Source organism: Coregonus lavaretus (genome assembly GCF_964263955.1).
Source record: "Coregonus lavaretus genome assembly, chromosome: 13".
NCBI lineage: Eukaryota > Metazoa > Chordata > Actinopteri > Salmoniformes > Salmonidae > Coregonus > Coregonus lavaretus.
Window position 1 is genome coordinate 28,254,315 of NC_140000.1, and position 20,690 is coordinate 28,275,004.

Consider the following 20,690-nt stretch of genomic DNA (forward strand, 5'->3'; position numbering starts at 1 on the left):
TTTGCAACGCCAGGGTTGTGGGTTCATTTCCCACGGGGAACCAGTATGAAGAAGAAAAAAAAAATTATGCACTCACTAACTATAAGTCACTCTGGATAAGAGCATCTGCTAAATGACTAAACAATTTTTTTCTTATAATTTGTTATTAAAAGTAATTTTTTATTTGCACTAAGTCATCACGCACAGCCTTTTATCCGCAATAATTCCATTTGATGGAAAAACATCTCTGGTGGGAAAATGTGCAAAATGTTCTATGCAGATTATTTTATATTTGCATGAAACTCTGTCATCAATTGGTTTGAAACCTATTGGTGACAGACGTTGCATCAGGCCATGTGATGAGTGATATGAAAAGCACTACAAAGAAACCTGGGAGAGGCCTTCCTCCCTACATCTCTCCATCCATCCCCCACACTGTATGCATGCACACTTAGCGAGGACACATGAAACACAAAATGAGAGCAAAAGGCGAAAGACAAAAAAGGAAGACGAGGGAATGGAAGAAGGGAATCATGAGAAAGAAAAAACTGAAAAAGGAGTAACGAGCAAAGACAGTTTGAGTAAAAAAAGAAAGCCTTCTGACAGACAGAGCAGAGGGAGAGAAAGTAAATAGAGGGCTGAGTGTGTGTGTGTGTAAGACGTGTGTATCCGTGGTGAGTCAGCCCTGAGCTATGGAGGGCCTTTGGCAGGCCTCTCCTTTTGTCTCCAGCTGGGACAGAGTGTTCCACTCGTCTGCTCTGTTCCGTGAAGCAGCCCCAACGGCCAAAACAAAACACTTTGTTTCATCACCACTACGGCTGCCGCATGGCACTCACTAGGGATGCACAATTAATCGAATTTTAATTTAAAATTGCGAAATTGACATCCACAATATCTATATCGCAAGAGGCTGCGATATTTTGAAATGCCACTTAGCCATCTGTAACGCATACTTTTTTCACTTTTGATTTATTGCTTGTAGTTCAGAGTTCTCTCAGTCTCTCCTCTTTTGGCCACTACCCAAACACCAAGCCCCACCCCTCAAGCAGGCACTTCCTCATGCTAGATTCACTATAGATGGGTTAGCGGACAACGTCACGAAAACGATGTGTGATCCCATGGTGCAGAAGTCAGCGTGTTGTTGAGATTCTGGATGGCCAGATTGCCAGGAAGAATGACAAGAAACTTCCATGTGGGGAATTGAAAGTGGCTTGTTTCATCTTGTTATCGATACCATGTGTTGTTGAGGTGTTTTGACTGATTTTAGGTCAATTCAAAAATTTGCTAGCTAGCTAACCAACAACTGTAACGATGTATTTGAGAGACAAGTGCTCATTGTGCAAATGTATGTTTTCAATAAAACAGAGATTAAATATAGCTTACATGTTGTCATCACTAAGCCAACACAGTCTATTTTCCCCCCATAGTCGCGCACACCTCGGTTTTGTTGCTAAACAACCAACCAATCTATGCATGCATTGACCAAACAGCATGCTCTCAACAGATGTCGAAACAAGAACACAGCTTTTCACTTTTCTTATTAATATAAATCCACGTTTTCTACATTATACTACTCATTTGTGTAACTTGCTCTCTGCAAATCGCTAGCTTGTTGGTCTTAGTAAGCTGCTAAATCTCAGTAAACCACTGAGAACCTGCTAGCAGACTTTTGCTCTAATACAGGCTGGTACCAGCGGTGGAGTATATCAGCATTGTTTATGCAACAGCTTGTTCTTAAAATCAGAGAGGAAAAGACAAAGAATACTCTAAAATCTGTCTGAATATACCTATTTAAATCTAATTAGGGTCCCATGGGAAACACTGACAACACTTTGGTTCCTACTGTCACAACCAACCCCTCCCTTACTTTTTCCATTTGTTGTCATAAGAAAAAACTGCATTCCAAGTGCCCACTGTATTCCAACCATAAAATTTGAATGACCATTCCATTTCTAGGATGCCATCAGTTTACCCAAGTGTTTTGATCTATAATCACAAGTAAAAATCACAATATTTGGTACAAAAAAAATATATATATATACAACAATTCGGTTTTTTGCAGCCCTAGCGCTCACCATTACGGGCACCGGCCGGCTCTGTTCCCAGTGTGTGCGCGCACAGCAGTGTTTCCCAATCCTGGTCCTGAGGATCCAAAGGGGTGCACACTTTTCTTTTTGCTTAATTAAACTAAATCAGCTTATTAACAAGCCTTTAGTTGACCAGGATCGGGAAACACTGCTGCGCAGTACGTTAGTGTGTAGTGGAGAGGGGGTGGGGAGAAGGAATTGAGGTAGTAAACACTTCCTAGCAGTGGCTAAAATGCTTTATGTGCATAGACTCACATTTAGGTGGTGTATGGCCACTTGTATGTGTGAGTGGGATTATGTAAATCCATGATTATACGCACACTAATATGATGTATGCATCATGAAACTCATTCAGACACATTAATATGCCACTTTCCCATTGTTTAATAGCATACACATGCAGACATACTATATGAGCACATGGAGCCAAGGGGAGGAATAGCAAAAGCCTGCACTCTGTTGATCTATTACAAAACAGTCACTAGCATACTCCAACATTTCATGGGCTCAAGACATAAACACAGTGAATTTAGATAAATACACATACACACACAAAAAATAACCTGTGTTTCTTTAAAAATGAAGAAATCCAGGGTTTTTTAGAGGCTCTGGGTGCACAATAGGGCTGGGAATTTCCAGGGACCTCACGATATGATATCACGATACTTAGGTGCCGATATGTATTGCAATTCTCACAATTCTATATGTATTGCGATTCAATACTGTGATTTTATTGCGATTCGATGTTCCAAACATATTGCTCACCATACATCTGCTACAGAGGGACAAGAGAGGATGAGAAAACAAGTTTTGATCAGCCATGGAAATAAGTGCTGAAAACAAATTGGCTCCCTATTTAAAAAGATGGAAAACTAGCTATGAAGGAAAAATACTGATGTTTTTGGTGCAGGTACAGCCAACAAGCACAAAAACAATATTGTGATATTGTCAAAACGATATATCGTCAAAAATAATATCCTGATATGCAACTATCGATTTGTTCCCAGATCACTAGTCCACAACCCCCCTCCGCCCTCACTAACACGCACTCCGTTCACACATACGGCACATACAGTGGGGAAAAACATTTACATTTTAGTCATTTAGCAGACGTTCTTATCCAGAGCGACTTACAAGTATTTAGTCAGCCACCAATTGTGCAAGTTCTCCCACTTAAAAAGATGAGAGAGGCCTGTAATTTTCATCATAGGTACACGTCAACTATGACAGACAAATTGAGGATTTATTTTTCCAGAAAATCACATTGTAGGATTTTTAATGAATTTATTTGCAAATTATGGTGGAAAATAAGTATTTGGTCACCTACAAACAAGCAAGATTTCTGGCTCTCACAGACCTGTAACTTCTTCTTTAAGAGGCTCCTCTGTCCTCCACTCGTTACCTGTATTAATGGCACCTGTTTGAACTTGTTATCAGTATAAAAGACACCTGTCCACAACCTCAAACAGTCACACTCCAAACTCCACTATGGCCAAGACCAAAGAGCTGTCAAAGGACACCAGAAACAAAAATTGTAGACCTGCACCAGGCTGGGAAGACTGAATCTGCAATAGGTAAAAAGCTTGGTTTGAATAAATCAACTGTGGGAGCAATTATTAGGAAATGGAAGACATACAAGACCACTGATAATCTCCCTCGATCTGGGGCTCCACGCAAGATCTCACCCCGTGGGGTCAAAATGATCACAAGAACGGTGAGCAAAAATCCCAGAACCACACGGGGGGACCTAGTGAATGACCTGCAGAGAGCTGGGACCAAAGTAACAAAGCCTACCATCAGTAACACACTACGCCGCCAGGGACTCAAATCCTGCAGTGCCAGACGTGTCCCCCTGCTTAAGCCAGTACATGTCCCATCTGAAGTTTGCTAGAGTGCATTTGGATGATCCAGAAGAGGATTGGGAGAATGTCATATGGTCAGATGAAACCAAAATATAACTTTTTGGTAAAAACTCAACTCGTCGTGTTTGGAGGACAAAGAATGCTGAGTTGCATCCAAAGAACACAATACCTACTGTGAAGCATGGGGGTGGAAACATCATGCTTTGGGGCTGTTTTTCTGCAAAGGGACCAGGACGGCTGATCCGTGTAAAGGAAAGAATGAATGGGGCCATGTATCGTGAGATTTTGAGTGAAAACCTCCTTCCATCAGCAAGGGCATTGAAGATGAAACGTGGCTGGGTCTTTCAGCATGACAATGATCCCAAACACACCGCCCGGGCAACGAAGGAGTGGCTTCGTAAGAAGCATTTCAAGGTCCTGGAGTAGCCTAGCCAGTCTCCAGATCTCAACCCCATAGAAAATCTTTGGAGGGAGTTGAAAGTCTGTGTTGCCCAGCGACAGCCCAAAAACATCACTGCTCTAGAGGAGATCTGCATGGAGGAATGGGCCAAAATACCAGCAACAGTGTGTGAAAACCTTGTGAAGACTTACAGAAAACGTTTGACCTGTGTCATTGCCAACAAAGGGTATATAACAAAGTAGAGAAACTTTTGTTATTGACCAAATACTTATTTACCACCATAATTTGCAAATAAATTCATTAAAAATACTACAATGTTATTTTCTGGATTTTTTTCTCTCAATTTGTCTGTCATAGTTGACGTGTACCTATGATGAAAATTACAGGCCTCTCTCATCTTTTTAAGTGGGAGAACTTACACAATTGGTGGCTGACTAAATACTTTTTTCCCCACTGTATGTGCCCCAATTCTTGAAGTTGGGCGTATGATGCAGTTTCCTACTTCACAGGAGAGGGATTCAAAAGTAAAATTGTTTTTTTCATCCAAATGTATATATTTTTTGCAGGAATGCCTTTTTGGAAATGTGAACTTTCATGTGCCTTAATAACAAACTTGTATGTAATCTGTAAATATATTTAAAATGTGAAATCACGAAGCTGTTTGGCCACGGAGAAAATACAGAACATTGCCTAGCCATGATTGGTTGAGATAATGAGGGGGCTGTGACATTCACGAGAAAGAGTCTCAATTATGTCACTCAAGGCTTCCCTGTCAAATGGCACGTCCTGATCTCTGCTACTGCGGATATTTGTAAGCTTCATTGGATTGACTCATTTTCATCATGGACAACATGCAAAGTGTAGCTACAGCTTTCAATAACAGCGTTGTCCTGAATACAGCTGCTGGTATCGACACAGCTTTGTCTTCTGTGGCAAAAGCAGTCTGAAGCATAGTGGGAAGGATTATTTTGAAAGTGTTTGTCTGCCGTGAATCATAATCCATACACAGGTAAGAGTTTACAGTTAAAATGGCGATATAGCTTCATGTGCATACGTTATTGGCTCAATGTCATTTTAAATTGTTAGACAGTTGCATACAGGTAACGTTATAGCCAGCTAGCTAGCTGAGCTGGCCAGTTGCATTCTGAAGTTAATGTTGATTGCTGATGTGCAAAGCCATGACGATAATGTTTGTCAGCAATGAAAATAGCCACTGTGGTGCGAATGCTAATTGATTAGCAAACTAATCAAACCCTAAGTTAAGTGACAGGTATACATGAAATGATGACTAAATAGCTAGCTATCTACACTGGATTATAGACTGAGGTAGTTTTTTGCATGTTCAACTAGCTGGCTAGCAAGATGAATACTAGCTTCTTTTAGAATCCGAGAGTGAAATAGTTACACACTCATCTCTAACATGTAGGCTCAGCATTCCCGAACAGACCCATTACAAGTCAGAATATTGAACAAACGTAATTTCAACATACTTTACCGGTTGTCTGCAGATTTGGTCCCGATGTCGGAGGTAATCTGATACAAAATATCCACAGGGAAGTGTTATCAACCTGACCTTTTGTACGCTGGTCTGTATATCGGTTTGAATTTCCGGTTGTTATTTTCAACACTGATGCAATTCGCACGTGACAAACACTTGCACAATATGGCAGAGTCTAACCAAACCACAGACTGAACGGCAAACACTTCCAGCTGATTGTGAGGAAACGTGCGTCAGATGACTACGTTAGGTTACATTCGGCTCGTTTACATAGTGTATCACGTGTAATTCGTCAAGAAATTGAAATTACAAGCGACAGAAACTACTGGCACCGGAAAAAGTTGGGTAAACACTTTCCTGTGGATACCCTATCTCCACCTCCTACCGACAGCATGTACAACCGGTAAAGTGTACATTTTTTATTCAACATTCTGACTTGTAGAGACTATTGCATCTTTTTTAGGGTGACTTCGGTCAGACAACAAAAAAATCCATGGAGTAACCATGGTAAGTCTGATGTTTAGGCAAGATTAAGTTAAATGTTTGCTAAATCTAGCTAGTTATCTTGTAATGTCTGTATTACCATTGTTTGGCTGGAAACAGGTTGTGTGTTTACAGTGCATTTTAGTACAGCTGTAGCCGTCAACAGGCAATAACAAGCTATATATTTACCTATTTTTCTGGAATTTGTCTTTCAGCATAAACCTGCTCTTCGCCACAAGTATAAGGAGATGAACGAGGGTGAACAAGCAGCATTTCAGGTATTTTTTCTTTGTACTTGAGCTTATTGCTTGGGGTTCAATTCATGTTATTACTGATATGCAAGTTTTAATGCCTTGTCTATTTTTGTCTGCCTTCCTCCTTTACAGCTTAAATTGTCTGGAGCCTGGTGTTTTTGTGGCCAAGGAGCTTTCACTCCGATGGAACCAGGTTTCAGCTGCTGTGCAACATTGATGTCCTTCCTCCCAGAGATGTGCAAGCATCCCCTGGACTGGACACAACCCGGCAAACATATTTTTGAGAAGATAAGGACTTTTGCAATGAAAAGGCCATGGACATTACATGCCCTGTTCCAAAAGGACAAGACAGAAATATGTTCTCAGGCTAGATTCCTTTGTTCATATCATAACCTGAACCAAAGTCACTCAAAGGATCACATGATATAGGCCTAGATAGTGTTTTTACCTAAGCATTTATGTGTTACGTTTTTTCTAATTGTAGGCTACTACCTTTAGCACTTGAAGTTAATACAAGTATTTTAATCTTGAAATCTTTTGTCTTTCAAGCACTACCTCACTGCTTTAGCACATGGCCACAGTCAGGTGTTCATTTTTGAATTATTTAAGAGATGGTTGGGTCTAAGGCTTAAGAGTGTGTGAACAATGCTAAACGGGAGTAAACAAAGAGCAACACGTAGCTGTTCAATGTGAAAGGTTATCTTTATTATACAACAATAGGCAATTTAATACTGTTAATGGTTTGCCTAATGGGGGAACTTGGTGAGATACTAATGTTCAGAGAATCCATTTTGGCAATTTGGTGAAAGTATTCCTTTTCTAAATATATGTTTCCTAAGGATTAATGTAGAGCAAGTGTGAAATCATAGCAAAATGTTTGAATGCCCTTTTTTCCTAAATGGGATTATACGTTTATTAACTTTTAAAGCAGCATTACTTCCTCATGTTTTCTCCAACTGCAGTTTATGATGTACCATTTTGAAGCTCTGAGTCAAATTTTATCCAACGTAAAAAACAATTTCTGATTTTGGAACATAAGACTGAAAAGAGATGGGGGGTGTTTGGAAAGGGGGCTATACGGATGAGGAGCTGGCTGCATTCTGTAGGGCCTATAGGCACTGTGACCTGATGTGCACATGAGCCAGAGTTCAAACCATGTGCGGTTCCACCCCCCTCTCTCCCAGAGAACAAAGCAAGAGGGCACGTTCCTCACTCTCTCTATTTTTCCTCGCTAGGTTCCCATCACTGACTTCCAAACCCGACCACAGGGAATGATTCACTGACTCGTACGAGAGAAAGAAAGTGGGAGGGTGAAGGGGGACTGGGTTGGGATATCAGTCTCTGCCTTGAGGCTGCGAGGACTTGACCCTGCTCGGGTTGAAGGCCAGTTGCACACCGGATATACGCTAGATCGGGCCTCTCGCATGGCTGAACCAAATATGAAAGCGTGAATCTGAGCCCTTACCGTTTGTTCAGCACCATGTTTCCAAGCTTCAGGTCTCGGTGCACTATGTTTTTCTGCAGGGGGAAAGAGGTAGAGATGGATCAGATTTGTCACCGTCAGACTGTTGTTGAATGAAGCACTGGAACAAAAGCAACTCAAGTCAATGCTGTTTCTGCACTATAGGAGCGGTTTATCTTGGACGATGACTTATCGGAGGGGCTACATAACAGAAATGTAACATTCTGATTTTTCTGAACCCGACAAAGACTTACATTACCGGTCAAATGTTTTAGAACACCTACTCATTCAAGGGTTTTTCTTTATTTTCTACATTGTAGAATAATAGTGAAGACATCAAAACTATGAAATAACACATATGGAATAATGTAGTAACCAAAAAAACAAAACAGAATATATTTTAAATTTGAGATTCTTCAAATAGCCACCCCTTTGTCTTGATGGCAGCTTGAGTGAAGGAAAAGCAGCCAACATGTGCTCAGCATATGTGGGAACTCCTTCAAGACTGTTGGAATAGCACTCCAGGTGAAGCTGGTTGAGAGAATGCCAAGAGTGTGCAAAGCTGTCATCAAAGCAAAGGGTGGCTATTTGAAGATTCTCACATTTTGATTTGTTCAACACTTTTTTGGTTACTACATGATTCCATATGTGTTATTTCATAGTTTTTTATTCTACAATGTAGAAAATAGTAAACATAAAGAAACACCCTTGAATGAGTAGGTGTTCTAAATCTTTTGACCGGTAGTGTAAGTTGGAGACGGTAAAGAAAATACACTTAGATAATACATCTATCTTTCAAAAACAAATTGTCAAAGCTATGCGTCACCTTGGCTCTAGATTACTATATAGTCAAGTCAGTGACCAATTACTTGATCATGAAGGTCAGCCTGTCAAGGCAGTAGGCACTGACCAGATAATCTGATCTACAAATCACTAACTTCCAAACAACTGGCCATCAACAGATAATGAAAAGTCTGGTAAATCTGCAAAGCACATAGCAGAGACTGAACCTTAGTCAAGAAGCAGATGGATTTAGACTGTTTCGAACACGTCCAAACAGCTACATTGTAGTTGGACTGAGTAGAATCACTGATCTACAAATCACCTCGCATTCCAAATAATCAGGTACATGCATTATGTGATCAAGATTAGCGCCTCGTCTTCCTCAAACTGATCCCCTCAAATGTGCTGTACGCGTTTTGTTGGTCGGTCTCACCTTGTGCAGGGCCTCCACCACGCGCACCACGTCATAGAAGACGACAATGGCCTCGCGCTCGCTCAGCCGCTTCTCCTTGATGACGTAGTGCTGCAGGTTGATGAGGTCCGCAGTCTTGTCGCTGAAGTCGTGCGCACAGAGGCAGTCCAGCACCAGGCAGATCCGCTTCTTCATCCGGCGCACCTTGCCATTGTTGGCCTCCGGGTCCTCCACGATCTCGTACGCCCGGTCCTAAAGTGGACAGGGAGGGAGAGCGGGTTGGTTAGGGTGATGAGAGAGGAGACCATATTCTTTATCTGTGCGTGTTACGATCTGTTGATATGGGTAGTGTTCAGTAAGCACAAAACAAAAGGCTTGTCCAATAAAACGTAGGTTTTCCATTGCAAAACATTTTGCTACGGTGTGCCCTAAAAAATACAACTCTGGGGCATCTCTTTAGAAGCATGTAAGAAAGAATATACATTCTGACAAAAGTCATGACAATTGAACAGCTTCCAAATCGTATGTGCCAAATGGCATCACATGGACCACCTCTTCCATAGCAGAGTGAAGTTGCAGTCTGGCTTCAATCAGCTATGAGAGAGAACAGTGGAGGAGATGACAGGGCTCAGTGATCTGTGCACAATCATCCCATCTCCAATGTGAATAGGACACATTCACCTCTACTGAGCCTGGGGGGGGGGGTTGAGATGAATAACAAAGGTCATTCTTCTCTATTCACCTCAGAGCGAGCCATCGTCCCCAACTGCTCACCATTGGTATTGGTTTGTCCAGGTTTCGAGATGGCTGGGCCTCTAAAGGCTTTCTGAGACAAATCATTATTAACTGGTCCTCTTGGAGATGGAACTATATTAAACCGATCAATACCACTGTAGCCTTGAATGAATCACGCCGCAGCCGCACGGCTCAATGTAGCTATTCTAGGTAGAGCGCGTCGAGGATCAGGAATAGGGTTGTGAAAGAGAGAGAGGCGGCAGATGGAACAATAACAAAGTTATAAAGAAATGGGAAGGGTGGGAGGGCTGAGTCACTCTACGTGAGTGGTCGGCTGGGAAAGTGATGGCTTGAAAAAAAAAAGGTGCTTCAATATCTCTATGGAAGTACCTCTAAATTCAACTGGACTGGGATTGTGCAGTGTGGTTACTCGCAATGTGCTAACTTGTGAGAGCTCCTGACAGTGTGGTTGGTAGGTAGGGGGTTTGATTATAACTTTGGGAGGCTGGCAGAAAACTATGCAAGTCTCTCATCAGAAAGAATAATGTACAATCACAGTAATTCAGTACAGGTCTGTGAAGTTCTCATCATTAAAAGACATTGCAATGGGCAGCAGCGCCTAGCGATGTACCTGAAAGTTTGTGACACTCCAAGTAAACTCTTGCTATTTACCTGGAACAGACCATGGTGGTGCACCACTCCGTCCTGGTTATGTAGCAGAGAGAGGAGGGAGTACTCGGTGTGCAGCAGCATCTTCCCCTGCCTCTCCTCCTGGGTCTCCCCGGCCGCGTCTGCCCGCTCCTCCAGCGTCAGAATCTACAACAGAAAGCAGCAGCAGGGTTGTGTTCATTAGGCACCAAAAGGAAGAAAACTGACTGAAACAGTGAGGGCCCACCAAGATTTGTCCAATAAGAAACGCTTGTTTTTGTTTCCCATTGCAAAACATCTTGCTACTGTGTCGCCTAATGAATTCGACCCAGAGGTCACGAGCCCAGACGCTCTGGGACTGGGGAGAAATCCCTAAACAATGAACCACATGCAGTCGTCTCCCCACAACAATGCCTAAAGATGTACCATAACAGCTGACCCCAGACAGGTGATCTAGGCCTCGGGAAAGCACTTAGGAAGAGGGGGTTGCGAGCCAGAGGGGACACAATACAGGCCTGCATGTTTGGCACATGTCCCTAAATGCTACGGTCAACACACTCAGGAGACACTGAAGGAGGGGTCATACCATAGACTTAGCACTGGAGCCAAAGCAGGGTGGGGAGCCACCTTTTCACTCTTCCTCCTCCTAAAACACCTTGTGTGTAAAACAGATTATTGGATTGCCCCAATAAACAAATTGCCTCTACAGTTTGCCTTCCCCTAAGCAAGCGCAGGCTGCTGCTCTCAAATAGGGCCGTAAAGGAATAACTGAACACCAACAAAGACGTCGGTTTAGGAAGGTCAAAGGTTCAAATGGCTATTGGACACTGTAACTAACTAGCTATTGTTTGAAGAGACTAATTAATCTCCATCGAACAATGAAAATAAATAATTCAAAAGAAACAGATATTGAGTGTGAGTCTGTGTGTTCACTCACCTTTAGCTGGTAGAAGTCATCCGTCCCATCCTTCCTGGCCAGACACTGCACTATGCTTGGCACGGGCGAGTTCCCCAAACGAGGCCCTGTAAAGAAGAAGTGGCAACAGCTGCATGACCAAAAGGTAAGGAGTGTGTGTGTGCCCTAACGCAAACCATTAGGAGGCATGCAAATTTCAACACCCCTAACATAACGTTTTCTTACACGTCATCTAGCAGACAGCAGAAGTCTTGTGCTAAGGTTTCACAATAAAGCTAACAGCATACATTTCCTGAAAAGATTGAAGAAACAACAACTCTGCAGAATAGATTCTGAGCCGTCTACCCCATGTCAAAAAATTCCTCACATTCTTGTCTCAGGCAAACTGAATCCCCCCAACTCTTTCCTTGTTTCCTTCGCGCACACACATAGTTGTAAGAGGCCAACCTTTCCCCCTGAGTAAACCCCATCTCTTACCCAGGACGAAGGGACCTGCCCTCTTGGCGTTGCTTCCAGCTATTCCAGGACACAGGAGCTTGCTGGCCCTGCCTGAGGTCTCTCCGGCCCCCCTCTCCAAAGAGCGCCGCTTTGACATGCTGGAGCTCTGCAGGAAGAACACAGTGACAAAAAGCTAAATCAGATAACATCAGATCAAGATAGGCACGTTAAATGGCGTAGGACAGAAATGTGACCACAAGAAGCAACTCTCTCAAACTAGCTAATACGGTCTTGATGTTCTTCCAGGCCACTAGCAAAATATCCATTTTGAGCTGCATAATTAAACCGCTAAGATTCTGACCAAAATTCTATCAATGTGTCATACAGTAGAAAATACATTAGTTCTCAATTATCAATGAAACTGCATGACTATACCTGGGTCTCTCCAGAAGTTCTCTAATGACTATTGACTAATGCAGCAGACTGTCTGTCTTGTGGTATGAGAGAGGAGAGGTTTGAACCCCTCCCAACCACTTTACAAAAGCCCTCCCACAAGTTTACCAACACAGTGTGAATAGCTAGCCATTATAGGTTAATTCAGATGATGACTCTGGTGAGAGCGATGACACCTCAGCTTTAATCCCCACAATGTGGCATGCAAACGAAACATCCATGTACTCCCACTGAATGACAAATGCCTTGATGCAGAATGCAATAGGATTACTGCAACATCAGCTCCTGCAAGGGTGTAATTCTGGTGAAAATGCTAAAGATGTCTTCAACCAGGATCTCAGCGATCACTGCCTTATTGCCTGCGTCCGTAACGGGTCCGCGGTAAAACGACCACCCCTCATCACTGTCAAACGCTCCCAAAAACACTTCAGCGAGCAGGCCTTCCTAATTGACCTGGCCCAGGTATCCTGGATGGATATAGATCTCATTCCGTCAGTAGAGGATGCCTGGTTGTTCTTTAAAAGTAATTTCCTCTCAATCTTAAATAAACATGCCCCATTCAAAAAATACAGAACTAAGAACAGATATAGCCCCTGGTTCTCCTCAGACTTGACTGCCCTTGACCAGCACAAAAACATCCTGTGGCGTACTGCATTAGCATCAAATAGCCCCCGCGATATGCAACTTTTCAGGGAAGTTAGGAACCAATATACACAAGCAGTTAGGAAAGCAAAGGCTAACTTTTTCAAACAGAAATGTGCATCCTGTAGCACTAACTCCAAAAAGTTTTGGGACACTTCCTCCCAGCTGCCCACTGCACTGACGCTAGGAAACACTATCACCACCGATAAATCTACAATAATCGTGAATTTCAACAAGCATTTTGCTACGGCTGGCCATGCTTTCCACCTGGCTACCACTACCCCGGCCACCAGCTCTGCACCCTCCGCTGCAACTTGCCCATGCCCCCCCCGCTTCTCCTTCACACAAATCCTGACAGCTGATGTTCTGAAAGAGCTGCAAAATCTGGACCCCTACAAATCATCTGGGCTAGACAATCTGGACCCTTTCTTTCTAAAACTAGCCGCCGAAATTGTCGCAACCCCTATTACTAGCCTGTTCAACCTCTCCTTCGTAACGTCTGAGATCCCCAGAGATTGGAAAGCTGCCGCGGTCATCCCCCTCTTCAAAGGGGGTGACACTCTAGATCCAAACTGTTACAGACCCATATCCATCCTGCCCTGCCTTTCAAACGTTTTTGAAAGCCAAGTTAACAAACAGATCACCGACCATTTCGAATCCCACCGTACCTTCTCCGCTATGCAATCCGGTTTCCGAGCTGGTCATGGGTGCACTTCAGCCACGCTCAAGGTCCTAAACGATATTATAACCGCGATCGATAATAGACAGTACTGTGCAGCCGTTTTCATTGACCTGGCCAAGGCTTTCGACTCTGTCAACCACCGCATTCTTATTGGCAGACTAAATAGCCTTGGTTTCTCAAATGACTGCCTCGCCTGGTTCACCAACTACTTCTCTGATAGAGTTCAATGTGTCAAATCGGAGGGCCTGTTGTCTGGACCTATGGCAGTCTATGGGGGTGCCACAGGGTTCAATTCTTGGGCCGACTCTTTTCTCTGTGTATATCAATGACGTCGCTCTTGCTGCTGGTGACTCTCAGATCCACCTCTACGCAGACGACACCATTTTGTATACATCTGGCCCTTCATTGGACACTGTTAACAAACCTCCAAACGAGCTTCAATGCCATACAACACTCCTTCAGTAGCCTCCAACTGCTCTTAAACACTAGTAAAACTAAATGCATGCTCTTCAACCGAACGCTGCTTGCACCCGCCCACCCGACTAGAATCACTACTCTCGACGGGTCTGACCTAGAGTATGTGGACAACTACAAATATCTAGGTGTCTGGTTAGACTGTAAACTCTCCTTCCAGACTCACATTAAGAATCTCCAATCCAAAGTTAAATCTAGAATCGGTTTCCTATTTCGCAACAAAGCCTCCTTCACTCATGCTGCCAAACATGCCCTCGTAAAACTGACTATCCTACCGATCCTTGACTTCGGCGATGTCATTTACAAAATAGCCTCCAACACTACTCAGCAAATTGGATGTAGTCTATCACAGTGCCATCCGTTTTGTCTCCAAAGCCCCATATACTACCCACCACTGTGACCTGTACGCTCTTGTTGGCTGGTCCTCACTACATATTCGTCGCCAAACCCACTGGCTCCAGGCCATCTATAAATCACTGCTAGGCAAATCCCCACCTTATCTTAGCTCATTGGTCACCATAGCAACACCCACCCGTAGTATGCGCTCCAGCAGGTATATCTCACTGGTCATCCCCAAAGCCAACACCTCCTTTGGCCGCCTTTCCTTCCAGTTCTCTGCTGCCAATGACTGGAACAAATTGCAAAAATCTCTGAAGCTGGAGACTTATCTCCCTCACTAACTTTAAGCATCAGTTGTCAGAGCACCTTACCGATCACTGCACATGTACACAGCCCATCTGAAATTAGCCCGCCCAACTACCTCATCCCTATATTGTTATTTTGCTCATTTGTACCCCAGTATCTCTATTTGCACATCATCTCTTGCACATCTATCATTCCAGTGTTAATACTAATTGTAATTATTTTGCACTATAGCCTATTTATTGCCTTACCTCCATAACTTGCTACATTTGCACACACTGTATATATATTTATTTCTGTTGTATTTTTGACTTTGTTTTGTTTTACCCCATATGTAACTCTGTGTTGTTGTTTTTATCACACTGCTTTGCTTTATCTTGGCCAGGTCGCAGTTGTAAATGAGAACTTGTTCTCAACTGGCTTACATGGTTAAATAAAGGTGAAAAAAAAAAAAATATATATATATATATCCTTTACAATTACTTTCTGAAAATCCTGCTGCAGCTCTTAGGACCTCTATATCAGGCGGTGTGCAAGGAAGGCCCGGAAAATCGTTAAAGACTCCAGCCACCCAAGCTATAGACTGTTCTCTCTGCTTCCGTACAGAAAGCGGTACCGGTGCATCAAGTCTGACACCAACAGGCTCCTGAACAGCTTCTACACCCAAGCCATAGGACTGCTAAATAGCTGACAGAATGGCTACACGGACTGACTGAGTTGACCCTTGTATTTTTGCACGGTTTATGCACACTCACAGGACTCTACACACTCACTGACACTCCAACACACACATGTATACTGACTCTACACACATGCACTCACATACAATCATCATTTATGCTGCTGCATTGATATTGATTACTGGATTGTTGGGTTTGGAGCTTGCAAGAAAGGCATTTCACAGTACTTGTGCACATTACATTAAAACTTGAAACTTAATCTGCACTGGTTCGTGGTTCTCTCCAAATCTGTGGCCTAGGCTATGTGGTGAGTTTCAACCATTGACAGTAAAAGGCCACGACTTCCTCTCAGAAGACAGTTTCCCATAAAAGGTTAGGCTCATGGCTTTTTTCATGACAGAAAAATAAATACCAATGCTACCATTTCTGATAAGGAACTGAAGGCACATGCCAGGGGAACCTGTGTGTGACACATTGTGACATCTATTTACAGTAACCTGCCTACCATAAGACCTATGGTATTCTATCTTTGAGCGGTATTTGCTTTGCTTGCTGATAATGAGTTCCTAAGTGATGAAATGCGCTCTGGTTCCCGTAACAGGGAAGTAATGCCCAGAACCAACTGGAGGGGAGTGAATCACTCAGTTCAGTTGCCCCCAGGGTTACCATGGACTAGGATTTGTCAGAAATACTAAAATGTCAGAGGGATGACACCAATAAGAGCGTGAACTGAAACATGTCCCAGAGTGTAAAAAGGGGGCATCGTTTCAGAGTGAAAACAATGTGAGAATTTCTGTTGTGAAAATGCAGCACAAAGATAGTAGGTCAATGTGCCTAAAGACAGCATTGTGGTGACCGTAGATCTTTAGTGGACACATGCCAGTACAATTTCAACCCTACTAGAGACGTTCCAGGGTGAGATGAATCGGGCTGATAAAAAAGTGGGAGCATAGAGGGCAATAACATTGCATTTGAATTACCTGCATGAGAGTAGACATTTGAAACTGACACACACCCAAAAAACTCAAAGTATGCATTGCAGGCAACACTAGTCAAAATGCTCACACATTAAGCAAACACAGCGAACATTAGAATTAACCCACGAATAATGAGACATCTTTCCTCTTTGAAACTGTTCCGCCATGGGCCACACAGCTTGGCTCTGGTGAGGACAGGACAGTTTGCAGCAGTCACAGTGGGCCTACACAAATTCTCACTTCTATTAGGATTTTTTCAGATCCCAGACAGCAGACAGTGTCATAATCATGTCTCTCGCCTGTCTGTCGCCATCTCAAGCAGTCATCAATCACCCAGGGAGGCTTATGAACAGTGCTTTTCATATGACTCCCAGTCACATGTGCAACTGTAGGAGAGCAGTATATTATATCAATCAATTACCATACTATTTATTTACACAAGTCATCTAAACTAAATCCATGTTAGACATTGCAATTTGCAGAGATGGAATAGTACACAGGGTATGCTGCTAAAATGACTGTCCAACAAGGTAAGTATTACAAACAGCACCTGCCGGCTCTGATTCAGATGTGCATTTCTACAAAAGCACTGTACTGCCCTAAAACCATCTGACAAAACAATTACTTTTCTGTAATGCATGCACCTTAGGCTTGCCTGAAATGGGCTGCTCACAACTTGACTTCAGATTAGTTTGACGTTTGATGAATGTAAGCCAACTACCAATAGATCAAGAACCAAAGGTCAAACCAACACAATGATTGGCAAGAATAACTTCAGTGCAATGGCATGCTAAGATGCAGTCTTATCTGCTGCTGACTGTACTGAGAGAGTAGGAACATAGCCCACTGAATCATATCAGACAAAAGGCACCAGAGAGAGAATCTCCCACACCATCCACGAGAACATGCGCTCTTTAAATAGCTAGAGAGAGCGCACACACAAGGCCACCATAGGTGACTGGAGATCCACCCACGGCCTATTATAGCGGCATGAATCATGCATTCCACACCATGTTCTGTTGCAAAACAAAATAATTTGCTAAAAGCATTGCTAAAGGAGCCAACCCTAAATAAAAAAGAATAGAACCAACTCATTTTTACACATTCATACCTGGAACCTAGGCTATAACCTGATAATTAATTGAAAAAGAATAGTCCAAGCTATCACAATGTTGTCAGAGGATTTGATTCACACAAATCACGTGTGATCGAAGTTGAACAAAGGATTATTGACTTGAGGTTGCACCTGTCAATCACCCTAACTATATTGGACATCATGATAAAGATACCTAGCTAGCTCGTAATGGGCTATTTGTTTTGCTGTTTGATGTACATTGGTGAAACCTTAACAGCCTTCAGCGCTCTTATGGTTACCTACCATCTTGCAGCTGGCTGCCTATTGTTACATTTTGAATGCCCTTGGCCATACAAGGTCACAAAAAAATAACTACAGACATAGGAATGACGACATAATGTTACAAGGGGGTGTCCGTTGCAACATTGTATCAGGCTATCATTTGAGAAATGACCACGCATCGCAGCTATGCAATCCCTCAAGTACACGACCCCTTTTGACTCCTACAACGGACACGAGCGCCAACAATCACCATTTGTCCTCAAGCCATTGAGCCACCCCGATCTTATGTCATGACATGAGTAAAGTCTAACTAGGTACCATTTATAGTACCGACAACCCACGAGCGTTCACAAACAAGCCCCACGCCCGAACGCAATGTTGTAGCAAAATAAGTTTGTAAACGAACAGGAATTAGTAAAAACACAGCGCATATATGGTGTATGGAAAAAGTGGGTACGTTAATTACAAAACAATGTACGATAATCGGCGTCAGCGAAGCTATGCTAGGTAGCCTAACTAAGGTTAGCTAAATGTGCTAAGTCCATTCGGCACGAGCAACCCAAAGCTAGCGCGAACTACAACAATGCACACCGTTCACACATAGGAACGACCCAATGACAAATGTGCATGGTATTTGTGGCAATTAATTTGTGCCGTTTCCAATTTACCCATTGTCTGCTAAACAATGCACATTGCGCAAAACAACGGGGAGGCCATTTAAACAAAGTACATGCTAGCTAGCTACTACTAACGTTACTACCGCTAGAGCAAGCTCGTTCGCCACCTCGCTCACTCAGGTCTTTTTTCTTTATCAACAACTTACCTCGAGCTGAAAACGCCGAGGAAAGTCTACGTTGTATTGCTACAGCATGGGCATTTCTTTAAAAGTATTGTTCCGTGCATACGAAGTTGGTTCCCCCAACCAAAGGAGACCGTATATGGAGGGTTGATATCGCGCTATGTTTGTTTTAGCCACTATTACCGAAATGACCACTCAGGAAAAGCTGCCATTCGTCAGCTTTCTGATCTCATCTTTCCATAGCAGCGCCACCTGACAACGGAAATGACGCAAATTGCATGACTGACAGACTTGCTCAGCCAATAAAAAAACAAACATAATTTGGTTTAGTAATTTTGTCTCGCAGCTGCAGCTGATTGATTGAGCGTTTGATGAAATGTGTGCGACAGGAGGACTAGCAATGACATAACGTTGAGCAGAGGTTCAGTGTCAAACTATGTGTCAAATTCAATTCAATATAGTTTCAAAATGCACACATGGTTTTACAACACTGTTATACAAAAATGAATAAGTAAATTGTGAGCTTGGAAGTAAATATTGTATCCATTCATAACCAATCAGTGGCAGCAAAAAGTCCAGCATTACACTCAATGCTCCATTCACATGCTGTGATAGCTTTGTGCCTTTGTGAAATTCTATATCCTTAATTGCAAACAATTCCTCCATTCATGAGAAAGGATCTAGCAAGGGAGAGGAATGTCCCTTGAGAATGAAATAGGCTACAATAACTTTATATTCCTATCATTATCCTCATCTCTACTCAGATGGATAACAGGATTTTGGTTTGACTCCCAAACATATCTACACCTTCATTATAATGCATGACTATCGTACATATCATACATATTGTACGAGATAACTTGAGTATTATACAGTTATACAGTCATATACAGTACATGTATTTGATTGATTAGTAATCTTTTAAGCATAAATTAAAGGTGCAGAACCACTCTGAAAAAATAATAGTTCCATGTGTCTGAAATGTGCTCCCTTTCCTCCCTGACCTGTTATGCTGACTAACATTTCCTTTGGTCCAAAAAATGAATCCTTCTACAAGCAGACCCTCCCATGCTGATCCAAATTTAGCATCCCTCTTATGGAACAATAATCTCTCCCCCACTTACTAGTTTCGATCCAGTGGGTAGGTAATAGGGGCGGCTTGTCAAACAAAAAGGGGGGATGTAAAGGGCACAAAGTGATTTGGGCTGCACTAGTCTTCCTGTGTTGACTCAGCACAATGGATGCCCCTGGCCACATGAAACACTTGTCAGCCTGTGTGGTTAACAGTGTCCAGCCCACAGCTTTTGATGAGGAAACTATGAATCATACCTTAAGAGAGCTTAGAGGTAGAGAGGGACATACACTATATTTCTAAAGTGTTCTATTTAATTCTGTGGGAAGCGACTCGGCCTTGTAACAGTCTGCCATTCGCATCCATTGATATGGCACATTCTCTCTTTATATGCTTTAATTAAAACATGAAAAATAGTGGATGATTGGTTTAGGAATATAATGTATATAAACCATGCCCTTATGTAAGGCTCTGGTCTGACATCTCTCTCTCCCCAGCAGACTGTAAGGAAGGCCTCACCTGAATCCCCCACCCACAGGTCTATTCAGCACAGCCATGTCTCAGCATGTTTTGACTGCTTGGTATGCACTGATCTTGTGTCTGTGTGTGTGTGTGAGAGTGAAAGAGAGAATGTCTGGGTGTGTGGTTGACTGGGGGAGAGGGTTCTTCAGGGACATGCCCAGACTATCCGTTTCTCTTTGACTTGATTTGAGGAGGCACTCAAACAACCCAAACACATGCAGGTACAGCATTGTGCTGTTTACATTGCAATCTTAATTGTAGGCCGGCCTATGCAGACAAGGAGGGAGTTGATGCCAAATTTGAAAAGGGTGAGATTTACTTGGACATAGTGTTTGTGTCGGATATTAGGTTTGTATGTTATGATGGCTAATCCCATGTTCCGTATAATGCTGTGATGTTGTTTTATAGAGATGAGTTGACTATAGTATTTTGT

General features: G+C 42.8%; 1 protein-coding gene across 1 annotated transcript in view; it reads right to left on the reverse strand.

Moving 5' to 3' along the window:
* Positions 1–18,881, reverse strand: part of LOC311140795 (serine/threonine-protein kinase 40) — a 32,319-nt gene extending 13,438 nt beyond the window's left edge. The window contains exons 1-6 of the mRNA XM_084176029.1: positions 18,688–18,881; positions 11,997–12,123; positions 11,541–11,626; positions 10,628–10,771; positions 9,242–9,472; positions 8,029–8,081 (exon numbers count right to left, since the gene is read on the reverse strand). Of these exons, the coding sequence (XP_084032155.1) occupies positions 8,029–8,081; positions 9,242–9,472; positions 10,628–10,771; positions 11,541–11,626; positions 11,997–12,114 (632 nt within the window). The 5' untranslated portion in view covers positions 12,115–12,123; positions 18,688–18,881. The remainder of the gene's footprint in view (positions 1–8,028; positions 8,082–9,241; positions 9,473–10,627; positions 10,772–11,540; positions 11,627–11,996; positions 12,124–18,687) is intronic.
* Between the last annotated feature and the right edge of the window lie 1,809 nt (positions 18,882–20,690).